General features: G+C 43.8%; 1 protein-coding gene across 1 annotated transcript in view; it reads left to right on the top strand.

The window, feature by feature from the left end:
* Nucleotides 1-20,930, top strand: part of frmd6 (FERM domain containing 6) — a 22,109-nt gene extending 1,179 nt beyond the window's left edge. The window contains exons 2-14 of the mRNA XM_031847366.1: nt 8,383-8,673; nt 9,313-9,403; nt 11,725-11,804; nt 11,895-11,971; nt 12,093-12,279; nt 13,652-13,807; nt 14,082-14,147; nt 14,768-14,836; nt 17,609-17,783; nt 18,328-18,636; nt 18,937-19,068; nt 19,375-19,466; nt 19,918-20,930. Coding sequence (XP_031703226.1) covers nt 8,575-8,673; nt 9,313-9,403; nt 11,725-11,804; nt 11,895-11,971; nt 12,093-12,279; nt 13,652-13,807; nt 14,082-14,147; nt 14,768-14,836; nt 17,609-17,783; nt 18,328-18,636; nt 18,937-19,068; nt 19,375-19,466; nt 19,918-20,238 — 1,854 coding nt within the window. The 5' untranslated portion in view covers nt 8,383-8,574 and the 3' untranslated portion in view covers nt 20,239-20,930. The remainder of the gene's footprint in view (nt 1-8,382; nt 8,674-9,312; nt 9,404-11,724; nt 11,805-11,894; nt 11,972-12,092; nt 12,280-13,651; nt 13,808-14,081; nt 14,148-14,767; nt 14,837-17,608; nt 17,784-18,327; nt 18,637-18,936; nt 19,069-19,374; nt 19,467-19,917) is intronic.
* The last annotated feature ends 1,703 nt before the right edge of the window (nt 20,931-22,633 follow it).

Consider the following 22,633-nt stretch of genomic DNA (forward strand, 5'->3'; position numbering starts at 1 on the left):
CATTATCACAATACTTTTACTCTCATGGAAATGTATTCTCTCTCCAGAGATGTCAAAGGGCAGGTGTTAAGCACTCCTTGGGGCTATAGGAGACGCTGTGTCTTGCTCAAGGGCACTTCAACAGAGAGGATGCTTTGCTGTCTTGACTTGTGTCCCGTGGATTCTTGTTTTAATTACCATGTCACTCATATGCCCTAAAGAGGTTAATAATATAATATAGTAATATAATAAGAGTTGGACACTACATAGATGTTGCCAATGATGTTTTTTGCTATTTACAAATGAAATCAAAAGAATTGTCCAACCCGATCAGTCGAGGGATCCCCCTGTATGGATTGCTCACACTTGAAGCTCATCCAGTACACATGGTAGGCTAATCAGCTACCTTGTGTGGCTCATTCCCGCAGCATACAGTGTGTGAGATGTCAGCCGGGTCTCTGCTCCAGCTGTGCGGGAAAAGATGGAAGAAAAACAACTTGTGTCTTAGAGATTGCGACGCTGTCTTGGCTCTGTGTTGAAACAAAGGGAATGGGAGAGAGAGGGAGATGGTGCAGGTGTTGTCTGGACAGGAAACAAAAAGGAAACGTGTGAACAAAGATGGTTGGTAGGTCGGTGACTCATTCCGATGCATCTGTGTTGGAATGCCCGATGGGGTAGCCCATAATTGCACAATGCAACCCCCCCCCCCCGTCCCCGTCCCACGTAAAACTTAATGTGAGTAAGGACTGTGTTTTGGTGTCTTGTTCTTGCATTTTGAACCTTCATTTAATTGTACTTTCACTCTTGAAACCCCACATGACATGATTACTTGTTACGTCCACGTTTCAGTGAGTGCTGGATCTGTTGCTCTTCTGAATTTATCAGACTTCCTCTATTAGACTCTGCATCAAAAGCTCAACTGAATCCCTAGCCCGGGGGCTGGCTTTCTCTGATGCTGGAAGAACTACGCCGTGAATACAAAAACAGTTCGACACGGTACCTGAGCTGAAGGGGAAAGCATCTGTGGTGCTTTACGACTGGAGATAACCCGTTATATTCCTTCTACATAATAGTCTCCACGACACGCTAGGAGCGGATTTTCACATCGTTTCAGATCTTGTTTATAAAATGCTCTCTCCTGAATTTATCGCTCAATCTGCCATGCTGCCAGAAGATAACGTGTAAGAGGAAACAGATTAAGAGTAGCGGGACAATGTCTCAGAGGAATGGTGATGGATGAGATTACTGTTATTGCCATAAAGAAGGAGAAACTCTATCTCCTACCGTCCGATTGCACGTGTTATCTCCACTGTGTCTACAGTATGTGGGTGTGTACACACACTCTTAGTGTAAGGTATACAGGTGCCCTGGGCTCTCCACTCGTATCACTCCACACTATCTAGTCCTCATAGCTGCGTTTGGATGCAAACCTTGTTTCTCAGGAAAGTCGGCTTCTAAATAGTTGAGGAAAAACATGCACATTTCCAGAGAGGCGGCCATGTGGTATTTAGAGATTAACCGTGTGTTTTTATGAGTGGACTGCACAACATCATTGCTGCATGCCTCTTTCTGCAGGGATGTTGCATGACTCCTCACATCCATGTCTCAAGTGCACCAAAGGGGACAGAAGAAAGAAAATGGGTCAGCTCTTCCTGCATTTGTCTCCCTTTCTCCCTTTTCCTGGGATTGTATTTGTTTCCCCCCCCTCTGCTAACTTGGCCTTCTTAGTGAAGCTTGACTCCTTTCAAGGAAGCGGACCAAAGAGATTTAACCTGCCAGCTTCCCCCTAAGGAAATGATGGGCTAATCTTGCGCTTCTTACTTCAGCTATCGGTGCTTCCTGTGGGATATTTTGTTGATTTTGGTTGGATTGGTCGCAGGTAGGCGTATTACTGACACCCAGGATCAGTCCTGGGTCAGTAACACCAGATACCAGAGTTTAGGAATAGCTCCGCCTCCTTGCAGTATATTCATACCGTAGTATCACAGCTGTTAGTCCAACTGTAAGTCTTTTTAGTTGAACAATCCGGCCAAATTATGGACTTGCATTATCTTTACTTTGTCTCTCCTTTGAGGTCATTTTCAGGCTGTGACTAAAGTAAATGGTAGCACAATACCTAGTAATTCCTGGGAAAAAAGAAATACCACGTTTCAGTCTTGTGACTCCTCAGGTTTGACAGAACTGTAAACGGTAGCCGACAATCCTGTTGCAAAAGCTACACACTGTAAACGCATCAAATCACCTGCAACAATCCTTTTTGTTCTGTCAAAGCGGACGACACAAAACAACAGGGTTTGGTTGGGGTTTGCTATAATTGCAGCTCATTGTTTAACCCTCTCCTTTAAAGGCTGCTCGCTCTTTTTCCAGCATACTTAATGGTCGGCTTGACGTGTCCGTGGCGTGTTGCACTGCGATTGCTAGTTTTGTGCAGTTACTCATGCTCAGTCCAAGCTTGAATGCTGGGCAGGGAAGGGAGCGACTGCTGACTCTGTTCTAACATGTCTGGCAGTGCCGGTGGTTTGAGATGTGTGTGTGTGTGTGTGTGTGTGTGTGTATGCATGCTCAGTCCACATGGAAGCCAGATGTTATGAATGTTGAAATAATTTATTCCATAGGTACCAAAGCTTACGTTGTTCTTCACTGAGTTTTGAACTTTGCTGCTCGAGCTCTCTGATACATATTTGTAACATTTTTCCCCTGATCCTTCCTTACATAATAAAGGATGGGATTATGTTAAAGAAGGGCGTGAGGAAAAAGTCGATTCTTATCTTATTTTATGCGATTCACAAATCTCAATTCCAGCCAACAGGCCACCACTTAGATTATGAGGCACCCTTCATTTGAACATCTGCCAAGAACGAGCAGTGTCTTCTCTCTCCACTGATGGCTGGTGCCACGAGTCTTAAACAAACGGCTCATCTCGGGCGGTTGGCAGAGAAGCTGGTGTGTTGGCTTATGGAAGGTCATTGAGTTAGTCTTTCGCTGTCACTTTCATAATTATATCTCCATCGAGAAGGAGAACAATTCATCAAGCACAGGGTGCCGCAGCTTCTCATTCCGGAGTAATTCCTGGTCGAAGGATGATTGAAAGATGTGAGGAGTCTTTAGAACTCGTTTCCAGTGAGATCACCTCTCCAGAGAACCCAGATGATGAATATACATATACACATACACATACACGAAATTTGACCTCTGCATTTGACCCATCCCTGTATATAGGGAGCAGTGGTTGCCAATGACAGGCGCCCGGGGAGCCGGGGGTTCAGTGTCTTGCTCAGGGACACTTCGACACGTGGCACGCCCCAGTCGAGGATCGAACCGTTGACCCTGCGGTTACCAGACAACCCTCTTAAGCCAGTGAGCCACGCGTCGCCCCAAAAATGTACATTTACTATGCGAGTTGTGGTTCGGCCTGAGGCCACCCACCATACAATTCTTCGACTTTCCTCTGTGAATTGCGTAACACCATTACAGAGCCATGCTGTGTGCAGGCCTGACCTTCAGGGGTTAATGAGCGTGACATTTGATGAAGGAGGACATGCAGGCATTTACTCTTCAGATGTTGGATTTGTATGAGCCAACATCTAGATTATACTTAGCGTGAAAGAGTATATTATTTTTTTACTGGATCTGTGTTGAGGGTAATTACCATAATTCAGATTCTACAGTTCATCAAGTTGAGATAAATCGTTAAAATCTGGTCGAGGTTCTCAGACTTTTAGTTTGGCTCTGGGCCAGAAACAGATTGTTTGTCCTCCCTGTTAGCTCAGTGGAAATAGATAAATATCTGTTAGATGATCTTATGGGTACGGGATCATGGGAATCAAGGTCCTAAATAGTGCAGTATGTTTTCCCTCTGCCTCTCACATTAGGCTTAAAGGCTAAAAAAGACACACACAGAGCATCCAGGTATTTATGGGGGAGCAGCTAAACATGCCTCCAGGCTCTATTAATATCAGCAAGTCACAGTTATTTGTTTACACCATCTGTCCATCTGTATTTGCAGAGTGTAACACACATATGAGCACGTTTCCGGTAACGACAGCCACTTCCAGACAGCATGAAGAGCCAGCCAGAGTCCAAAATAGATGTTTAGACGATCCAGAAGTTATCGGTTTGGGTGGTCAAGCATGTCGCCCCACACTCGTGCCTTTTCCTGTTTATTTTTTTAACACTCCGCTCCTCCTTTTAGTGTATCAGTAGGTTAACCAGAGGAGGCTAATTCCATCTTGTGACCAATGTGATTTAAGAGCCACTCGTCAGCTCAGCAACATTTCTCATCAGCTGAATGAACGGATCTCTTGGCAGCGGACCGAGGGCGCAGAAATTCCCATTCGGTTCCAGTGGTTGGCACTATTTATAAAAAGTCGTGCCCTTTGAAACGGTGCCCTTTAAATATTTCACCAGGGCAGTTTGTGTGCCCATGGAACAGGCTTCCTCCCATATGATTGTGTGCATGAAATTAGGATTTGCTTTGTCTATTTGCTGAATACACCCGGCCCATTGTAAAGTCTTTTTTTTAGCTCAGTCGGTACCATAACTTTTTTGTATTTTTTTGTATTCTTTTCATCCGTCAGCGGGAAGTGTTGAATGCTTACAGGTTTGGGAGATATATTAGTTTCCATTGGCTGGCATCAGGTATCATACGCAGCCAAACAGTTTTTAGTGTTCTTTAAAAGATCTAAATATAAGTATTGTTTGGTTAGGTTGTAGTTCAGTCTGTCTCAACGATTATTTTCGCTGTCACTTAATGAGCTGATCATTTACTTAATTAATCAATTAATAGATTTGTCTGAAAATATCAAAAAAATAAAAATAAATGAGCAGCACAGTTTCCCAGAGTCAAAGTAAAAAGGTTTGTTTCAGGTTTTAGGGTAAAACCCCCAAAACTCTGGTTAAAAAAAGCAGCAAATCCTCACACTTGAGAAGCTGGAATCAGCAAATGTTTGACATTTTGACTTTATTAACAGATTCATTCAACAGCTGATCCGAAGTAGTGCTGCATCTAACGATAGTTTTCATTATTAATTAGTCGCTGTACGACGAAGACTAACAATCGAGAAGCTTGAACTAATCTGTCATCGGAATAGTTACTGATTATTCTACTGTTAATCGACTGATAATCTCTCTTGCTGGTCCATGTAGTTCTCAAAGCAGGTGAAGCCAAACAAATCCAGTTGTGCACGACTGACTCGTGCACAAACCCTGTTCAGCACCAGATCGGGGATCACAGTGCACGTGTGCTGTTCCAGGTTTTTAGGACGCTGTCGGAGGATGCAGTTTGTGGGCGCATGGAGATGGCGGCGGTGCTGCTCGTTGTGTGCATCAGGAATCAAAGGCCGCCATTGTTGGAATGAGAAGCAGATGTTAGTGAGGAATTCTCCTGACTGCAGCAGTTTTTTCTTTTCTTTTTTCGTGCCCTAAGCCTTCGAGCGCTGCCTCTCTCCATCGCCCTTGCCCCTGCTTTCTCTCCCCGCTGTATACATCCACCCTCTACTCTTTTCTTTTCCTTTCTTAGCTTTCTCACTGGCTGTACCTGAAGCTATTCTTAAATCAGCGTGGTGACAGCTGCCTTCAGTTCCTTTTACATCTCCAAGCACAGGACGTTTTTATTTATTTTTTTGGGCTCCACCGTCCAACAGTTGGACGCAGAGACTCTCTCTACCCCTCTGATGCCAATGGAGGAGGGAAAGAATGAGAAAGAGAGAGGTGCAGTTGTGACAGAGGCCCTTTCTCTGTATCCCAGTGTGGGATTTGGTGGCTCTGAGGTTTGCCACGTTGACAGAATCTCTGTTTAAAAAGGCCGGAGGAAGCTCAGTCGGCTGCTCTTCGTGCGTGTGCTGCTTTAGATGGACTTTGATGTTGCATCACACTTTGCACGACAGCGAAATGGGGGGTGGACAGCAGCAGTAATTTCATTATCCAGCACTCTCTTCCCTCGCAGTGTGTAAGAGAATCCACCCTTTAATTTCACAGTGGACATACACTCTGTGGTGATGTCTCATGTTCAGACCAGACATGACACAATCAACCTTGAAACACCATCAATAATGACACTACTCGTTTATGTCTGAGTTACCTCAGAGCAACATGGGCGTCCGCTTTCACCGTCAGCAGTCAACAATGTAATAAGCGAGTCGTAAGTGGGATGTGTGCGTGGAAGTCGTGGAATCATATTTCTGGCTGAAAATGCAATATGATATGACTTCAGCTGAGCCCACTTCAAGGGCCATTAACTCTTCTCCAGGGAGATCAAACTGGATGTGTGAATGTTTCCACCTTGTACACTGATTTCCAAACCCAACGCTTAACTATGCTGTAAATAAAATAACTTATACACCTTGAGTATCCATGGTGGGATGGCAGTTTACCCGTTGCATCAAGTCTAAATCCAGCTTTAGTCGGGACATTCATTCTTCCAATATTTTTTATTGTTTTTCTTTGCCGGACACCATCAATACAATTAAAAAACTAGGTATTTTCTGCAAATACTATATCTCTCTGTAAGTGATGTAGAGAAGTGATCCAATTAGATGGATCTCCCTTCTAATTAACCCCCGCTGCCGTCACACAGCTGTTTTGAAGGAGCACCTGACATATGGTCGTAGCTAGAGAGCGTGTGTTGTATTTTGGCCCACATATGTGTGCATGTTTGTCTGTCCGTGTGCTCACAGTGCAGTAGTGATGTGTTTTAATCAAGGTCAGCCGCAGAGGAGCGAGCCGTCGTGGCTCATCAGCAGACTTTGCTGAGTGGCTCGTTGTCGGCCACACTGCACATCCAATGAGCAGCGTTAATGAGAACCGATGCTGTACGTCAACAGCATGTGTATTTAGGCCCACAATGCTCCCTGTCTCTGCTGCAACAAAGCAGTGTTATATGTCGACAGCAGGCGCAGTGAATGGGTACTTACTCCGAAAAGCACTTTGTGACTTTGCAGCAGAGGTCCGAGCCCACAGTTAAAGCTGTTATTTATCGGTATCACCGCGGTCAGTAATTCTGGTGATGTTTCCACTGCTGCATGCTTTGTTAAAGTAACAATTTACTGATTTTAAAGCTGGTCTTTCACTTTTATAATTATTCTCCTAGTTCGTAAAGGCAGAACAAACAATGTTTGACTTGAACCCTCTATTCTAATAGCTGGAGGAGGCCTGACTGCAGCGAAACCAGAATTTTAGTAGTTGCATGTGGCTGAAGCGGTTTACAAAAACTGACTTGAACTCCTCAACTTTTCTGTGTCGTGAATAAACCGTTAACTCTCTAATGTCATCTTTTGAAATGCAAATGGTTTCTCACTCTGTAATGTGGTCCGTCCTATCTGTTTGTAATGACAACGTGGCTGCAAGGTGAGTGACTTTCAACAGGAAGAAGTGATAATCTAGATTGATTGTTCCTTTACATTCTCTTTTCTGGTCTGAGACTTCTCACGCCCTCTGAAGGACTCACACGTCCTCAGGCTCAGTTCATGCTGTGAGCTTTCTGCTGCTCACAGGACAACTGGTAATGTTTGAGGTGTGTGTGTATTCTCTCTCTAGTGTGTGTGTGTGTGTGTGTGTGTGTGTGTGTGAGAGAGGGAGAGGTAGAAAACAATGGGAACACATTGCTGGCATGTCATTTAACCTGACGGGATAAAGTCTAAATTTCTAAACACGAAAATTCAGTTTGCAGATATTCTTTCACATTCCAGTAACACTGCTTTGACAATAACAGATTCTATCTCGTGAAAAAAAAAGTGAGCATTGCTTTCAAAACAATACCACCGCAAAAGAGAGGATCAATTTAGTATAGGGACATTTTAAATACTTGCATTTCCCAAACTCAAAGCCACAGTCTGACTCCTCCCTGCAGACAGTGAAGAATTCAAATCAAACAGCCGAAAGCATGTCAACAGAACTGAACGCGCTGACTAAAACCGAAGCCAGGAGGAATATGAGGAGCCGTTTGTTTTACAGAGCCAACAAAGTCACACCCAGTCGACATCTAAACCCCTGTGCACAAGTCTCTCAACAGCTGTTAAAGTCAAGCTTGGTTTACATAGATTTGTTTACTGCATTGTTGTATTTCTGGTTTGTTCAAGTCCCCTAAAGTTAAAGTTGAAAGTATTTTAAGAGAAAGTGGTTATGAGTCACTCTGTGTTTTCTTCATGCCATCGTTGCATTTCATCAGTTCTCCTCCAGACAGATGTTCATTCAGGAGTCGCCGACATTCCCCTGAAATCATATTCATGAACACAAACAGGAATGCTGCCTTTCTTTTGTTTCCCCGATCCTGTCAGACTCTTTTAGTGAGAACATATTCTTCTGCAGATTTGCTGTTTTTAAATGATAATTTAGATCGTCAAACTAATTTATCATTTTAATGTCAACATCTTCATATGCTTAATCTTCTCCTACGTGTCTCCACAGTGGCTGACTGCAGCTCGGGTCCCCATGCTCTGCCCTGTGAGTGCTGCTCGGCCTGCTGAGCCCATAGGTGCTGGTGTGTCTGTACTAGGCTGCAGCTGAAGCAGGGATACAGTGACTGGTGGTGGTCGTCATCAGAGGGCCCAGAGCCCCGGTAGCAGGCGGAGGGGCCTGTCCTGTCCGAGCCACACGAAGATGAACAGACTGAACTTCCATAACAACAAAACCATGCAGGACCGCCGCTGTGTCTGTGTCTTTTTGCCCAATGATGACACCCTCAATATCATAGTCAATGTGAGTGCAAATGTTAACCATATTCATAGCACTGCTGCTCAGTTCAACTTTAAGATATGAAAAAAGAAGCACTTCCCCATGTCTTCTCAGATTGAACAAGTTAAAGAAATAGTTTTTAAATGCACTTATTTGCTTTTTTTATTTGCTGTCACATAACCACAGCACGTAACCCCCCCACCATAAAACCACAACGTGTCATTCTTAAAATTATTTTCTTGTATGATTTATTCAAATAAGATACAGTATGTTAATTAGTGAGCTTTAGAAGTGCCTGGTATAACCTTTGGACAGAGCCAACCCCAGTTCCAGTCTTTATGCTAAGCTAAGCTAAGCATTGAGAGGTTTTTCCTTTCATAATAAATTGTGGTCGGTGTTTCTTGGCAGCTGTCAGCTGCTACTTATGAAACCCTTCTTTGTGGAAACCATAGGAATTTATTTTCATTCTATAATAAGTGCTCCATATTTCATTTTTTCATCGCTGGCTGCTCCCTACATTAATTGAACTACGTTTTGTGGTTTATAACAACATGAGATTCATACCAGACATTAGCAGTGGGGTAGCTTATGTGTGACTATTTATGTTTGTGTGATTAATATAATGGCTAACAGACGATCCTCCTCCTCTTCTCTCCTCCCCAGGTGAAGACCTTGTGCCAGGAACTGTTGGTCCAGGTGTGTGACCTCCTGAGGCTGAAGGACTGTCACCTGTTTGGACTCAGTGTTATTCAGAGTGAGACTTCTCATTTCAGGGATTAATTTAGGGGGAAACAAACAAATCTCTTTGTGCAGTTCCGTATGTTGTTTTTGTGATATGACGCACACAGTGTATCTATAATTTAACTTGTTTACCTCTCAACTGAACGGAACGGCTTTTATTTTCTGCCGCTTCACATTTCCATCAAGCGTGTGCAATATGAATTAAATTCACGTTTATTTCTTATTATTATGTATAATCAAGTGGAGACTGAACATTTCAGTTGAGTCATTCAAATTGTGGAGTGAGAGAGCCTCATAAAAACACTGTAACTAGGCGGTTGCTTTTCCTCAGACCAATAACTTGGCTGAGAAACAGGAACCCACCCTAAATGTAGCATCTCTCACCTACATGTCATGGCGGTCTCCCAGGAGCCGGGGCCTCCTCGTCATGACTGGCTCCCATTGTGCAGCGAGGCTAGCGTTGTTTTTATGGTGACGGCGCGGTGAGGGTCGTACGCATAGAATGAGTCACTGCGTCGGCAGTATGGCGAGGCAGACAGCGGCTGACAGTCGTAGGCAGCTGCAAAGGGAGAGTAGATTGCACAGGCAGTGTTTTCAGACAGCTGGCCCCCAGATGAGCCAACGATGGCCCAGCAGGTCAGTTGAGCAGGAGCCAATGGGTCTGATTGTGGGACATTCCTGAAGTGCTTGTCTGAACAGCGTGAAATCCCCAAGGCAAACAGAGGCCACCGAGTCCCTGTGTGTCACCCACTGTCCCCTCGACCGGAGTGTCCACAGCCAGGGCCACCAGACACGGGTTCAAACACGTCTTTGTTTGCTTGATGTTTGGAGGATTTAACTCGCATGAAAAAAACCAATATATCCAGCGTTGATGAGGGCAGAAGGTGTACTTTTCTGTAACCGTTTAGCGGAAACTGTGGCTAAATGGCTAGCGGAAGCTGTGTGGAGCTGAAAACATCCGTCGATTAGTCGGTCAATGGAAAATTAATGCAACTATTTTGAAAACCAATTGATCGTTAAAGTAACACAGGTTCTAGCCTCTTAAATGTGAATGTTCAAAGTATTTTTTGACCCCAAACAAGCAAGAAGGCGTCATCTTGGTCTCACTGTTTTTTGGCTTCTACAGACCAAACGATGAATTGATTCATGAGGGTAATAATCGGCAGATCATCCGTTAATGAGAATAATGGTTAGTTGCAGCCTTAAAGCAGTGTGGGATGCTTCACTTTTGTTGCTCTGTCTACTTTTCATCCAAACATCTCATGACATCCCTCCACATTTCATAGCAACTATATAATTAAGTAGGTACTTTTTATTCTTCATGCAATCTGTCAGAATTTCTGTTTCCGTCTTTGTAAAGTGACATATTCTATTTAAACACCACAAAAAACGTCTACCAGAGTGTGTATGTGTGTGGTTCCGCCATGTTGTTTGTACCTTTTATACAGATGTCAATTTGGCACTGTTACTACCTCCACTGCCAGCTTAATGGCGGAACAACTCTGCCGCCACAACTCTGTCTGTACTGTTTGACAGAATGGCGAGGTGAAAAAATGGTGCAACAGTCCCTCCTTTAACAGGCTGTGTGAAAGGGTTAATAAAAACGTCCCACAGTGAAGTCAATGGATAAGCAGCAACCATGTTTTTTTTTTCTGGAAACACACATTGCTGTTAAGTTTTTTCAAGTGTCATATTTGGATTCCTGAAGCACCACAAACCAAATACCATTGGCCTCTATTGTATCGGGATGGCGTCAGACGTCTCTGTGGTGGAGATCTCAGATTGCTGCCAAATAAAACCAAAACTATCTTCATGGGAAGAGAAATCACGCTGCTTTTTGTTTTTAACTGAACAAACAAAAACAAGCCGTTCATACAAATCAGAATATTCAGGACATCATAGTTATGTGTCATAGTCATAGTGAAAGTCTTCATTGTTGTTTACAAATGTGATTTGTTCAGCCAGCGGGCTCCTGCTCCTCATTTTCTTTCGCTTTTCAACGGGTTTTCATTGTATAGAAACTCTCGAGTTGTCACATCAGCAGGCCCGCAGCTCATGAAAGGCGTCACTTCAGGAGCAGATTAATGCATGACAGAGTGAGATGAAGAAATGAGAAGGAGCACCAGAGAGTCTGAGTACAAAGGGAAGTGCAGACGGAGGCTGTCTCATGTGACGGCTCTGAGGCTTGAGGCTTTGAACAGGGCGCATTCAGGGGGGGGATTTCTCTCTGTGCTGCATACATATGAAGGCACCTATACATCCACACGTACACGCACGTGGATGACACGCAGTATGAGTTTCAGTAGCTAACGTGTTCCTCTCCTCCTCTGACAGATAATGAGCACATCTATATGGAGCTGGATCAGAAACTATCCAAATACTGCCCCAAAGAATGGAAGAGAGAAGCCAGCAAGGTGAGAAATGATGATGTTCAACAGTGAGAAGATGTTAAATTCTTCCTGTTTTAGAAAGTAAACAAGGATCTCCACTTGTTTCTTTTCCAGGGCATCGACCAGTTTGGGCCTCCAATGATCATTCACTTCAGAGCTCAGTACTACGTTGAGAACGGGAGATTAATCAGGCAAGTAAAGCCCCTCAACTGTAAACAACTTAGAGTCACAGGTGACATTAAACACCTGTACAAACTGCTCTAGCATCAAGCAGTTTAACACCTGATTTTATTTTCTTCTTATGCCCTGCAGTGACCGGGCAGCCAGGTACTATTACTACTGGCACTTGAGGAAACAGGTGCTGCTCTCACAGTGTATCCAAAGGGAGGAGGCCTACTTCCTCCTGGCAGCCTTCGCCCTGCAGGCTGACCTGGGCAACTTCAAGCGTAACAAGCACTTTGGGAAGTACTTTGAACCCGAAGCCTACTTCCCTCCATGGGTGAGTGTGTCCAGTGAGTAGCGTATGTGGGCTGAGCCCTCGCGTGTCAAACTTATCAGACGAGAAGAGATGATTTATGATGGCTGACCGTCATCTTGCGCGTTCCTTTACCTTCCTGTTCACACCAAACCACATCTGGATCCTCCCTGTTGTGCTGCGCCTGCACCTGATCACATCTTGTTTTAATATCACATGGACATATTTTCTCTCTGGCTCTTATTTAAAATAGCTTTGTCCGGGTGCTGTGGCTAATGTACACTTGCTCTCCTGGCTTTGAATTGTTATTTTCATGGTTGGGTCGTGATTTATTATGCTTATTAAAAGTTATTAGCATACAAAACATACAATTAATATGCTCTCCTCAAGTCCACAAGACTCCAATGACAGAACATTTTTAAACACACTTCAAATGTCTTGTTTTATCATTATGATATATAATAGAAAAACGCAGCAAATCCTCACTCTAGAGAGAGGAAATGCTTGCATATAGAGAGGGGTATGACAAAGGGCCCCAGTTATGTGGCTGTTGTACGATACTTTGATTGGCTTCTGGTGCGGCATACATAAGAAGCTTAAAAGTTGTGTTAAGTATGAGTATCATAAAGTAAACATATTACTGTATTAGACCGTTAAATCCTTCTGTGGTGAGTCTGTCTGATACTCCGGTGATGCACAGTGACATCAGTGACTTAAATAGGTCTCAGCTGAAAAAGACCAAAAATAAAGTGCTGTACCACTGACTGAGAAGTTGAAATATACAGTTACGGTGTCGGGATGTGTTCGGTGTCCTGGCCCGCGGTGTCTACAGTATGTGGGTCTGTAGCCACCTTCCATTAATCACACTGACCAAACACTTAACGACAGCTCCATAGCCGAGCATGTGGAATAGTGAGAACTGGGACAATACGTTTATTTTTGTCCCTGGAAGGAGCACACGCTGTTGTTGTTTTAGTTATTTCTTGAGAAATGCTCTGACTGATGCTCGACTCCACCTCTCTGGCTACGACTGCCACACCCGTCTGATTGCCCCTCACTTCCTGTAATTAGCCTCCTTATCGCCACTTCAAACCGGCGGGGACAGGATGTTGTTTGATGATGAGCGCTACCCGACTACCCGTAAATCTCCCACAGATTTAGGTGCTTAGAAAGCTTTCTTACAAAATCCTCAAAAGCCACATGCAAGGCTTAGCCAGCGCGTTTCCGGTTAGTGCCTCTGGCTCTCGTTGAGTCTCTCCAGGTTGACATCTGTCTGCCCTGCGGCAGGAAGCTTCATTACCCTCATTGGCAGACTTTGCTGCCAGTCTGCTGTAATTGTTCTGTACGACTTCAGAGCAGCCGAGCGTGACTCTCCGCTCTTTCTCTCCCCGCTCAGGTGATAGCCAAGCGCGGCCGTGAGTACATCCTGAGGCATATCCCCAACATGCACAAAGACCAGTTTGCTCTCACGGCTTCAGAGGCACACCTTAAGTACATCAAGGAATGTGCCCATCTCGATGACGTCCCTGTCCACTACTACAGACTATACAAGGTGAGAGATGTGGAGTACAGGATCAGATGTACTGTAGCTATCTCTTGTTATTGTCTATTCCAACACAGATCACATTATTGTTAATGTCCAAGACAATTTATCTCTACGTGCAGATGTCAATACTGGCGCACTAATTTGGTTGCTTTGCTAGTTTTGAATTTGGCTAAGAGAGCATTTGATGCATTAACTGCTCATTAGATTTCAGGTTATTCTACTACATCGGGTGTGACTTGATCTTTGCCTGATGTGTATTTGATCTTATCTCTTTCAACAGGACAAGAAGGAAGTAGAGGCATCTCTTACATTGGGACTGACTTTACGTGGTATCCAAATATTTCAGGTAATCCACGTTTCTTACATAATAATGCAGGTTGTGTCTAATGTGATTAGACTTGAATGTTTTGCTGTTTGTTTCATGATTTATGTATTTCTGCAAATAAGATGACTGCTATCTTATCAAGTAATGTTTGTCCATTGTATTGAATCATAAAAGTCTTAACTCTGCCATTTAATCAGATTATTAAGTAAGTCTCTGTTTTCTAATGTAAACATTGTTATTAAACATGAACTTAAACTGAATATCTAAAATCTACATTTTGAAGATGTCAACATTGTCTCTTGGCTATCTTTTACTATTTTCTAAAATATTATAGTTATAGTATGCGATTTCAGCGAAAAAGTAATTAATCAACAGTGTAAATAGTTGAAGAGAGAATAAATCATATTTCTGCACTCTTGGGTCTTGATTTGGGAGAATTACTGAAACAAGTCGATACTTGAAGTAAACAAGTATAAAAATCTTACTGTACTGGAAGATTACTTACAAAACAAGACTTTCAGAGCTGAATATTGGACAAATGTTACAAAGTGTTTTTGCAGTGTGTTACAGCAGTGGTGTCTTTTTACTGATCAGCGTACCTGTAATGATTGACTTCATGTGTCTGTGCTTCTGTGTTGAAGAATGTCGGGTCTGTGAGGCAACTCTTGTACGACTTCCCCTGGACCAACGTGGGAAAACTGGTGTTTGTGGTGAGTCGGATGCACCGTCACCACTTTTTTTTATAGTTTGTTTTTTTAACTCATTCCAGCGATGACAAACCCAAGCATCCCTCGGCTTATGCCGATGTTTTTGAAAGCCTAGCTCTTGCTCGGGGTCGTGGAAATTTTTACGCAAGGCTTCCTTTCTCCACACTGCCGTTTTAAGTCCTCTGGAACTAATCAGGGATTTAGGAAGACTTTCCTTGCACACAGACACACATGGGCAGACACTGTATACTGTATACATATTTTCCTGTCATCAGGAGCAGTATTTTCTCTTATATGATATACATACCTCTTAATTTATTCATTTTGTCAATTATTACTGGTGTCCCTCTGCCTTTTTAAAGGAATTCCTGTTAAATCTTCTCAGCTGGGCTCTGAGTCAGCCTGTCGTTAAGCTGAGCACAGCAGTCGGTTAATTTGATTCCATAGGGTTTCTGTTATCGCAGAAAGGCAGAGAAGCTTACTATATATCTGTTTCAATCTGGCGGCTTCACGTTCACCGCCAGTCAGCTATTAATCACAATCCAGAGAGGTCGTTATTGCTTATCACTGCTGTTGCACGGAAACAAGCCCCTGCAACTCTATTTTTGGCTAGTTTTTGGGCTATTTTTATTCAATTGAAGGGACTTTATAAGCAGGTTTCATGACTGCAAGGCCCCCTGAGAAACTTGCTTTGTCGTCCCAGAAGGTTTTGTGATTGGCTTCGGCCTAATTTTGATGCAAACAACTGTTGCGTCTGCCACACAGTCCGCGCTAAAGACATCCTGCTTTCCTCATTCTTGTTTTTCCGGTGGTTTCCCCGCGTCTGCCGTCTGCAGCGTTGTGAGACTGAACCGCTGAGGTTTCACTGTGGACGTGAAGGGCCTCTCGTGGCCCTGTCCCACCCTTCTCCTGAATAACAGGCTTTCTGCTCCACCCCACCCGCCAGTCACGTCATCCAACACCGCTGCCACCACGGCTGCAGCTACGGGCCGAGCGAGCCAGAGCGCGGAACAGGGCGGAGGGACGTGTGGGTCAATAAACACCAGATGTTGCAATGGTTTCAGGGGGATTTTCTATTCAGGATATTTGGCCCGGGACGAGGTTTAAGGGAAGGACGGGATACATAGAAAATGTGTGTGTCAGTGTCTCTGATGCTAAAAGAGAAAACAAAGTTGCATATATGCTAGCCTGTGATGTAATCCCACTGGAAGCTGAAATGAAGAAATCGTCCTCGTGCCCCGTGACGTTGGATCTGAGACTCGACCTCGCCAGCGGCCTGTCTGGTTGATGCTGGTCTTTTTGATGGATTGTTGGATTAAAACCGGCCCTGTGGGTGATGCGGGGAGTCCTCAATGTGTGTGGCCTTTTAGGGAGGTCTGGTTGGAAGGGAGAGAAAGTTGTCCAGCTGTCCTGAGCAGAGAACATTGATGGAGTGAACATGTGTACTGCATGACACAAGAAACTTTTCTAATTTGCGTCTTAACACCTTTTAAAAACCTGCCACTTGACACCAGTCTGCTGCTGGGTGTATTTGGTCTGAAATAGAGTTCCCACCAGCAAGGAAAGTCATGTTTGAATTTTTAATTATCTTTAAATAGTTAAACCCTAAGAGCCTGATAGATGCAGTTGCATGACGGGAGAATTAGTTCTGTGAGGGTTGCAGATACTGTGCTTTGCCAATACTGCTTGTAGATGACTATCGGCAGACACCTGGCTCCTACACTGCTCTTAAACATGTAAAGTACCACTCACAAGGCCGGTTATGATATTTCTGAATAGTGTAACTTATCCTGAAAATAACAACATAATGTACATGCATATAACAGGCTAAAACACAGAGTCGATAAAATGAGTGTAAACCAATCAAAACCAGCCGAGGGTACAGAGAGTTCAGATCACCAGGGACAGTAGAGTTTTCCTGCAGCAGTAACCAGACTTGCCTCATTCACACTTGGTCACTGCCCAGTATGGTTTTTACTGGTGGCCACTAGAAGCTGCAGGGAGGCAGTTTGAGGTTGAAGACAAATACTCAACTTTATTTTCCCACCCAGAGTTTTTCCTGCAGGTCCAGGGACTTGAACAGGAAGTCTTTCAGCCTCAAGGATACTTCTCACCAGAGAAAATTACATTTTATAGGAAAGCCACTGTCAATGAGCAAATGTCAGATGGTTTTTATGACTCATTTCCTGATAGTACAAAGCTGAATACCTATGATATACTTCCCTATGTACAGGCTTTAAATACTTGGATGAAGAAGGTTTCTCTTTTTCTTAGGTTAAATAAAACGAAGGCTCAGTCTTGTGGTCAGAAATGTGCAGGTCTTTACATTTTCCACGGCTTTAAACCCACCCGTTGCCTTTGAAAGTCCAAACCCTCGCTCAAATGTTTATAGGTCTGTATAGAAAGCACCCCGCTGACACTAAAGACAGCTGTTATTGGGTCGAGCCTTTGCCGAAGAGCGGGAGAAAGCACAAAACCACCATCTTAGTTTTTCCGTGCGTTCAGCCAACATGTCCTCTCCTTGGAAAATCATCAGAACTGCTCAAAAATGTTCAGTTTCAGTCGAAATGAAGAACAGACACATGGGCTGATTGTTCCATTGTGTTTGGCTGCAGAATACTCTTCAAGAACAGACCTCCCTCCCCCTGAGGTTCGCCTTCGGGCCTGTCTGGCAGTCAATCCTGATTTGAAATCCGCATTCCGATTTCATAATCTTATATTATTAACTGCTATAATTCCTGTAATCATCATTTTTTTCTCCTCCAACTCTCGCAGGGGAAGAAGTTTGAAATCCTTCCCGACGGTCTGCCCTCGGCTCGTAAACTCATCTACTACACAGGTTGTCCCGTGCGCTCCCGCCACCTCCTGCAGCTGCTCAGCAACAGCCACCGGCTCTACATGAACCTGCAGCCCGTTCTCAAACAAGTCCGCCGGTTAGAGGAAAACGAAGGTATTTTCCGGCATTTTGATGTTGTTCTTGCATTTCTTATCATTGTGTGTCAAAACACACATTTGCATTTTGGTTTAAAACTTCAGCAAAAACTCCTTGAGCAGCTACTTTGTCCGAAGCCCAACAGAGGAGGGGTCAATATTTCCTTGGAGTCTCAGAGCTGGTCGCTGCTCAGGGAGCCAAAAAGTAGTCTGACACAAAACCCTCCAATGTCAAATTGTAATTTTTACTCCTTGTTATTTGTACAAATTAAACAAAAGAGACGTGTTAATTATTGTGCTTTAGGGGTGCTGGTAGGCAGATTTTGTTTCCTCTGAACAGAGACAGGCTAGCCGTTTCCCCCTGTTTCCAGTCTTTATGCTAAGCTAAGCTAACCAGCTCCTTTTTCCATATTTCCAAAACAGACATGAGAGCAATATCAATCCTTTCATCTAATCCACCAGAAAATGTAGAACTCTTGCTTTAAGGGTTCTAATTTAAGATAACATTTCAATTTTTTCGCACATGGAATTCATATTTTGAACTCTATCTGATCTGATTTCAGAGAAGAAGCAGTACAGGGAGTCGTACATCAGCGATGCTCTCGAACTGGACATGGACCAGCTGGACAAACGTTCCCGAGCCAGCGGCAGCAGCGCGGGGAGCATGTCTCATCACAAACGCCTGTCCCGCCACTCCACGACCAGCCACGGCAGCTCTCACACCTCCGGCATTGAGGCGGACAGCTTCAGGGCCTCGGGTCAGGCGCCGCACAGGCCCCTCCGAACCTGCAGCTCGTCCACGACCAGCCACGGGAGCTCGCACACCTCCGGCATCGAGAGCAGCGGCAAGGAGCGCATACTGGACGATGACGGTAAGAGCGGGGAGTTGATGTTGAGTTGATGTTTTATCCCCCCCGAGAAATATATAAAAAGAACTAAACAGCATGAGGGGTGTTTTAACTGACAAACAGACAAAGACACCAACATTTCTTATGAGTAGAAGTAAACACATGGTGCTAATATTATGTTTTTAATTCATTGTTTTCAGTGTTTAAGTGACGTTTCCCACAACTGTTTCATGAAATTTGAGCTTTTCTAAAGAATCCACATGAAGTGATGTACTTGACAGTTGTGTCAGCGGATTTAGCAGTTTGTTCAAAATCCTCCTTCAGAGATCGAGATGCTTGTGGACGACCCCAAAGACTACGAGGAGCTTCACGAGATGGTTCTGGACCAGGAGCTGTGTATCCACATCACTGAGGACATGTTGACCATGTTGCCTGATCAGACCAACGGATACTCAGGTACAGATGGCGTCTCACGGTTTCTGCTCTACTTTTACATTTTACACTTTGAGTGAAGACTCTTGTTCTACAATATTATGAGTGAAAAGTATTTGGTGAACAACTGTCAAACCCATCGTGTACAGACAGAACACATCGCTGACAACCATAAAGAAGCAGTAGGGGTTATAATAAACCCAGACTGAATTATTTCTTTGTCTGTGGAGTTATTTCTAATGGCTACCATGAAGCAGGTGCACACTGAGCCGAGTGAAGATGAAGAATTGTTTCATTCTGTGGCTGAATGTTATGATCTGTTCTCCCCAGGGCTGATAGTAAAAGATGTCAGCTCCTCCACTTCCAGCTCCTCTGAGACGGTCGTCAAGATGAGAGGACAGAGCATCGAGTCTCTGCCACAGGTAACTCAGATTTAACTTGTATTTGCACAATACACCAAAACATCCAACATTTATAGTGATGTTCAACTGCTTCTCAGGAGATCAGGATGTAAATGTTTTGAGTTGTTTTTTTTACATTTAGCATTGAAAACTTGTTTCTGCTTTACATAAACAAAAGAAATATTTTCGGAGTCGCAAAGGATTTATACTTGAGACGAGTTCCCCCCGCTACAGATATATACCGTGTAGGTTTTGATTCATAGTTCAGCATGGGATTAACGTCACCACGACGACACTTCGTTCATTCATTCATTGAGACTCAAGCAACAAGTGGGACAGTCTGGCTCGTTTCATGACTGAATAAGAAACTGTTAATGTTACATTGTAGCTGCCGTAGTCATGACATGTTGTTACATTTTAGAGGAGGAACAGCTTCTTTCATAACATTTGATTTGTTGCTTTCCACCTGCAGACTTCTGTGTGCGGGAAGCCTCAGTCCTCGACCGACCGACACAGCCAGTCTCTAGACGACGTCCGGCTCTACCAGAAGGACTGCTTGCAGTGGGCGGAGCTCTGCCAGGACACCGCCCACAGCTACACGTTCGGCTGCGCCCAGGAGCTGAGCGACGGCGGCGGCGGCGGAGGCGGCGGCGGTGGCGGCAGCGGCTATCAGGGCCTCGCCGATCAGCGCGCCGGCATGCTCGGCGAGCAGCACCCGTTTCCCATCAAGAGAACCAACAAGTACTTCTCCCTGGATCTGACCAGCGAAGAGGTCCCAGAGTTTGTGGTGTGAAGGCAAGGAAACGAGGCAAGGTGACCTTTTTTTGCCCCGACGTAGAGATGCTTCAGCCCTCAGGGAACGAGACGAGAGAGGAGCGTTGGAAGAGGTGGTTTCTAGGATGAGTAAACTGGCAACAAGTTGGCTGTCCCTTCACTTACCACGAATAACACATAATAAATGAACAAACATGGAGGACTCTGGCTGAAAAGGGAACTTAAAGAACCTTGGTTCAAAGAAATCTGCATCTTTACAAAGTAACGTGAGCTGCTCCCCTGTGGGAAAGGAAACAAAAGGGATCGTGTCATCTTTTAAAACAACAATTTTATTCAAATCTGTCTCCTCCAAACTGGTTTCATGAACCACGCGTCGTGTTTTGCCTGCTTTATAAAGTCATAAACAGACTGTGTGCGCGTGCACGTGGGCTTACAGCAGACAGAGACTCGTGCACAGACATGAGCAGCATATCAAAGATCTTCTCTGGAGGACACAGAGGACAAAAATCACTCTTGAGCTACGAACCAAAGACAAGAAATGGAAATGAACTATGTCCAACTTTTTCTCAGTGTGTAGCCATGATGAAAAACAATTCAAAGTCCTGCTGGGAGGGAAGAAGAACCCATAATCCTTTGAGAGGAAGCAGCCTTGGTTTCTTCTTCTAAGCCACTTCATTTGACCTCAGCAGGAAGTGCAGTGTGCCAACTCCCCCCCCCCCGCCCCGCTCGGACTGGACTCTCAATCATGTGAACACACCCCCGATGTGCCTTCATCACACTATGCAGGTGTCAAACCGTCGCCTTGACAATCACACACCCTCATCACCTGAGTCTTTTTTTAAAGATCCAAATTTAATAAGCTCGACATCGTTATTTAACCTCAAGAAGGTTCTTCAGCATCTTCAGTGTCAAAAAGACTTGATTTCAAAACTGTTTCATGTCCTGTGAACTCCGACGAGTTTCCCGGGAGGAATGAGGTCGAGTGAGTTTCGACATGTCCTGACTTGCGTCGAGTTTGCAGCCACAAAAGCTTCCCTGTAATCTAAACTCAAAATGGAGCCCGGATGGCTGCCGGCCAAAACAAAACGTACATTTTGATGCATACATGTGCGTCTTCCTTTCTGCTCAGTGGTCTTTCACTCTTCTTGTCTTCTGTTTTTCGTTTCATGCATCATTTTTTGAACTGGAATTTGTTACATTTTTTTTATTTTTCATCCTCTCGTTTGACCTGAAATCTCTTCACATGTTGTATTTTTGTACGAGCTGTCTAGACTTGTGTATGTTGAACAATTAATCTGCGTGCGGTTGATGTCTTTCAGTATTACAAGCAAATACATGTGACAGTATTAAGAACAGGTGATGTTTGCGGGACTAAACAAGAAATACTGGTTTTATCTTTTGTAATCTCACAGTAAAATTCAAGAGAATGGAAGCCTGTTGTAGCTGACGGGATGATGTGTTACGAGCTCTTATTTCCTGACACGAGGTTGTTGCAGGTTAAAACAACCAACCTGTTTTTTGTTTTTTTTTGTTGTTTTTATTCCTAAATCATGCAGCTCAGATTCAAAGTGCCACAGTTACCGCTTTGTCTGATTTAAATCAATAATCTTGTGCTTTTTTAAAGATACAACCATAATATTTGTAACTTATCTGTGTTGAGATCAGGACGTTTCCACTCTTTTTCTTGAATCATGAGGAAAACATTGCACCATGAACTTTATCATGACCACAGAATTACAGTTAATTATTTCTCAAGATGATTAGAAATTTTCAAGTGGTTAAAATGATCCTTTGAGTTATTGGGAAATAATAAAACAGACTGTATTCTGCTGATGTGTGATATTAAAGGATTAGTTCATAATTTTGGGAAATACTTTAATTACTATTTATTTGTGTCAAGTCTTGGATGAGAAGCTCAATACCTCTCTCATTAACGTCAAGCTACAGCCAGAAGACGATTAGCTTAGCTTAGCATAAAGACTGGAAACAGGGAGAAACACCGAATTACCAACTGATAGCTGTGTTTTTTTGTACAGATCAAACAAGCAAGATATAACGTGATAAGAAGTGCTGTTTGGTGGATTTTGTTACCTCAGGACAGAGCCTGGCTAGCTGTTTCCCCTTGTTTCCAGTCCTTATGCTATGCTAAGCTAACAGACTGCTGGTGGTGGATGCGTATTCACGAGTATCAATCTTCTCGTCTAACACTTGGCAAAAAAGTGATTTGGCGCATTTCCCAAAATTCCAAACCTTTCCTTTAAATGTTCAGTGGTCACTGTGTTACATGTTCTCTGCAGACAGCACGTCATCATTTTAAAAATGTAAACGTGTTTTTGGTTGGCTGACATCTTGAGTTCACAGCGTTGTTTTACAAGACGTCAGTCAGCAAAAACAAATGACGTGATTAAATGTAA

The sequence above is a fragment of the Anarrhichthys ocellatus genome, unplaced genomic scaffold, assembly GCF_004355925.1.
Source record: "Anarrhichthys ocellatus isolate YVR2014 unplaced genomic scaffold, GSC_Weel_1.0 scaffold7, whole genome shotgun sequence".
NCBI lineage: Eukaryota > Metazoa > Chordata > Actinopteri > Perciformes > Anarhichadidae > Anarrhichthys > Anarrhichthys ocellatus.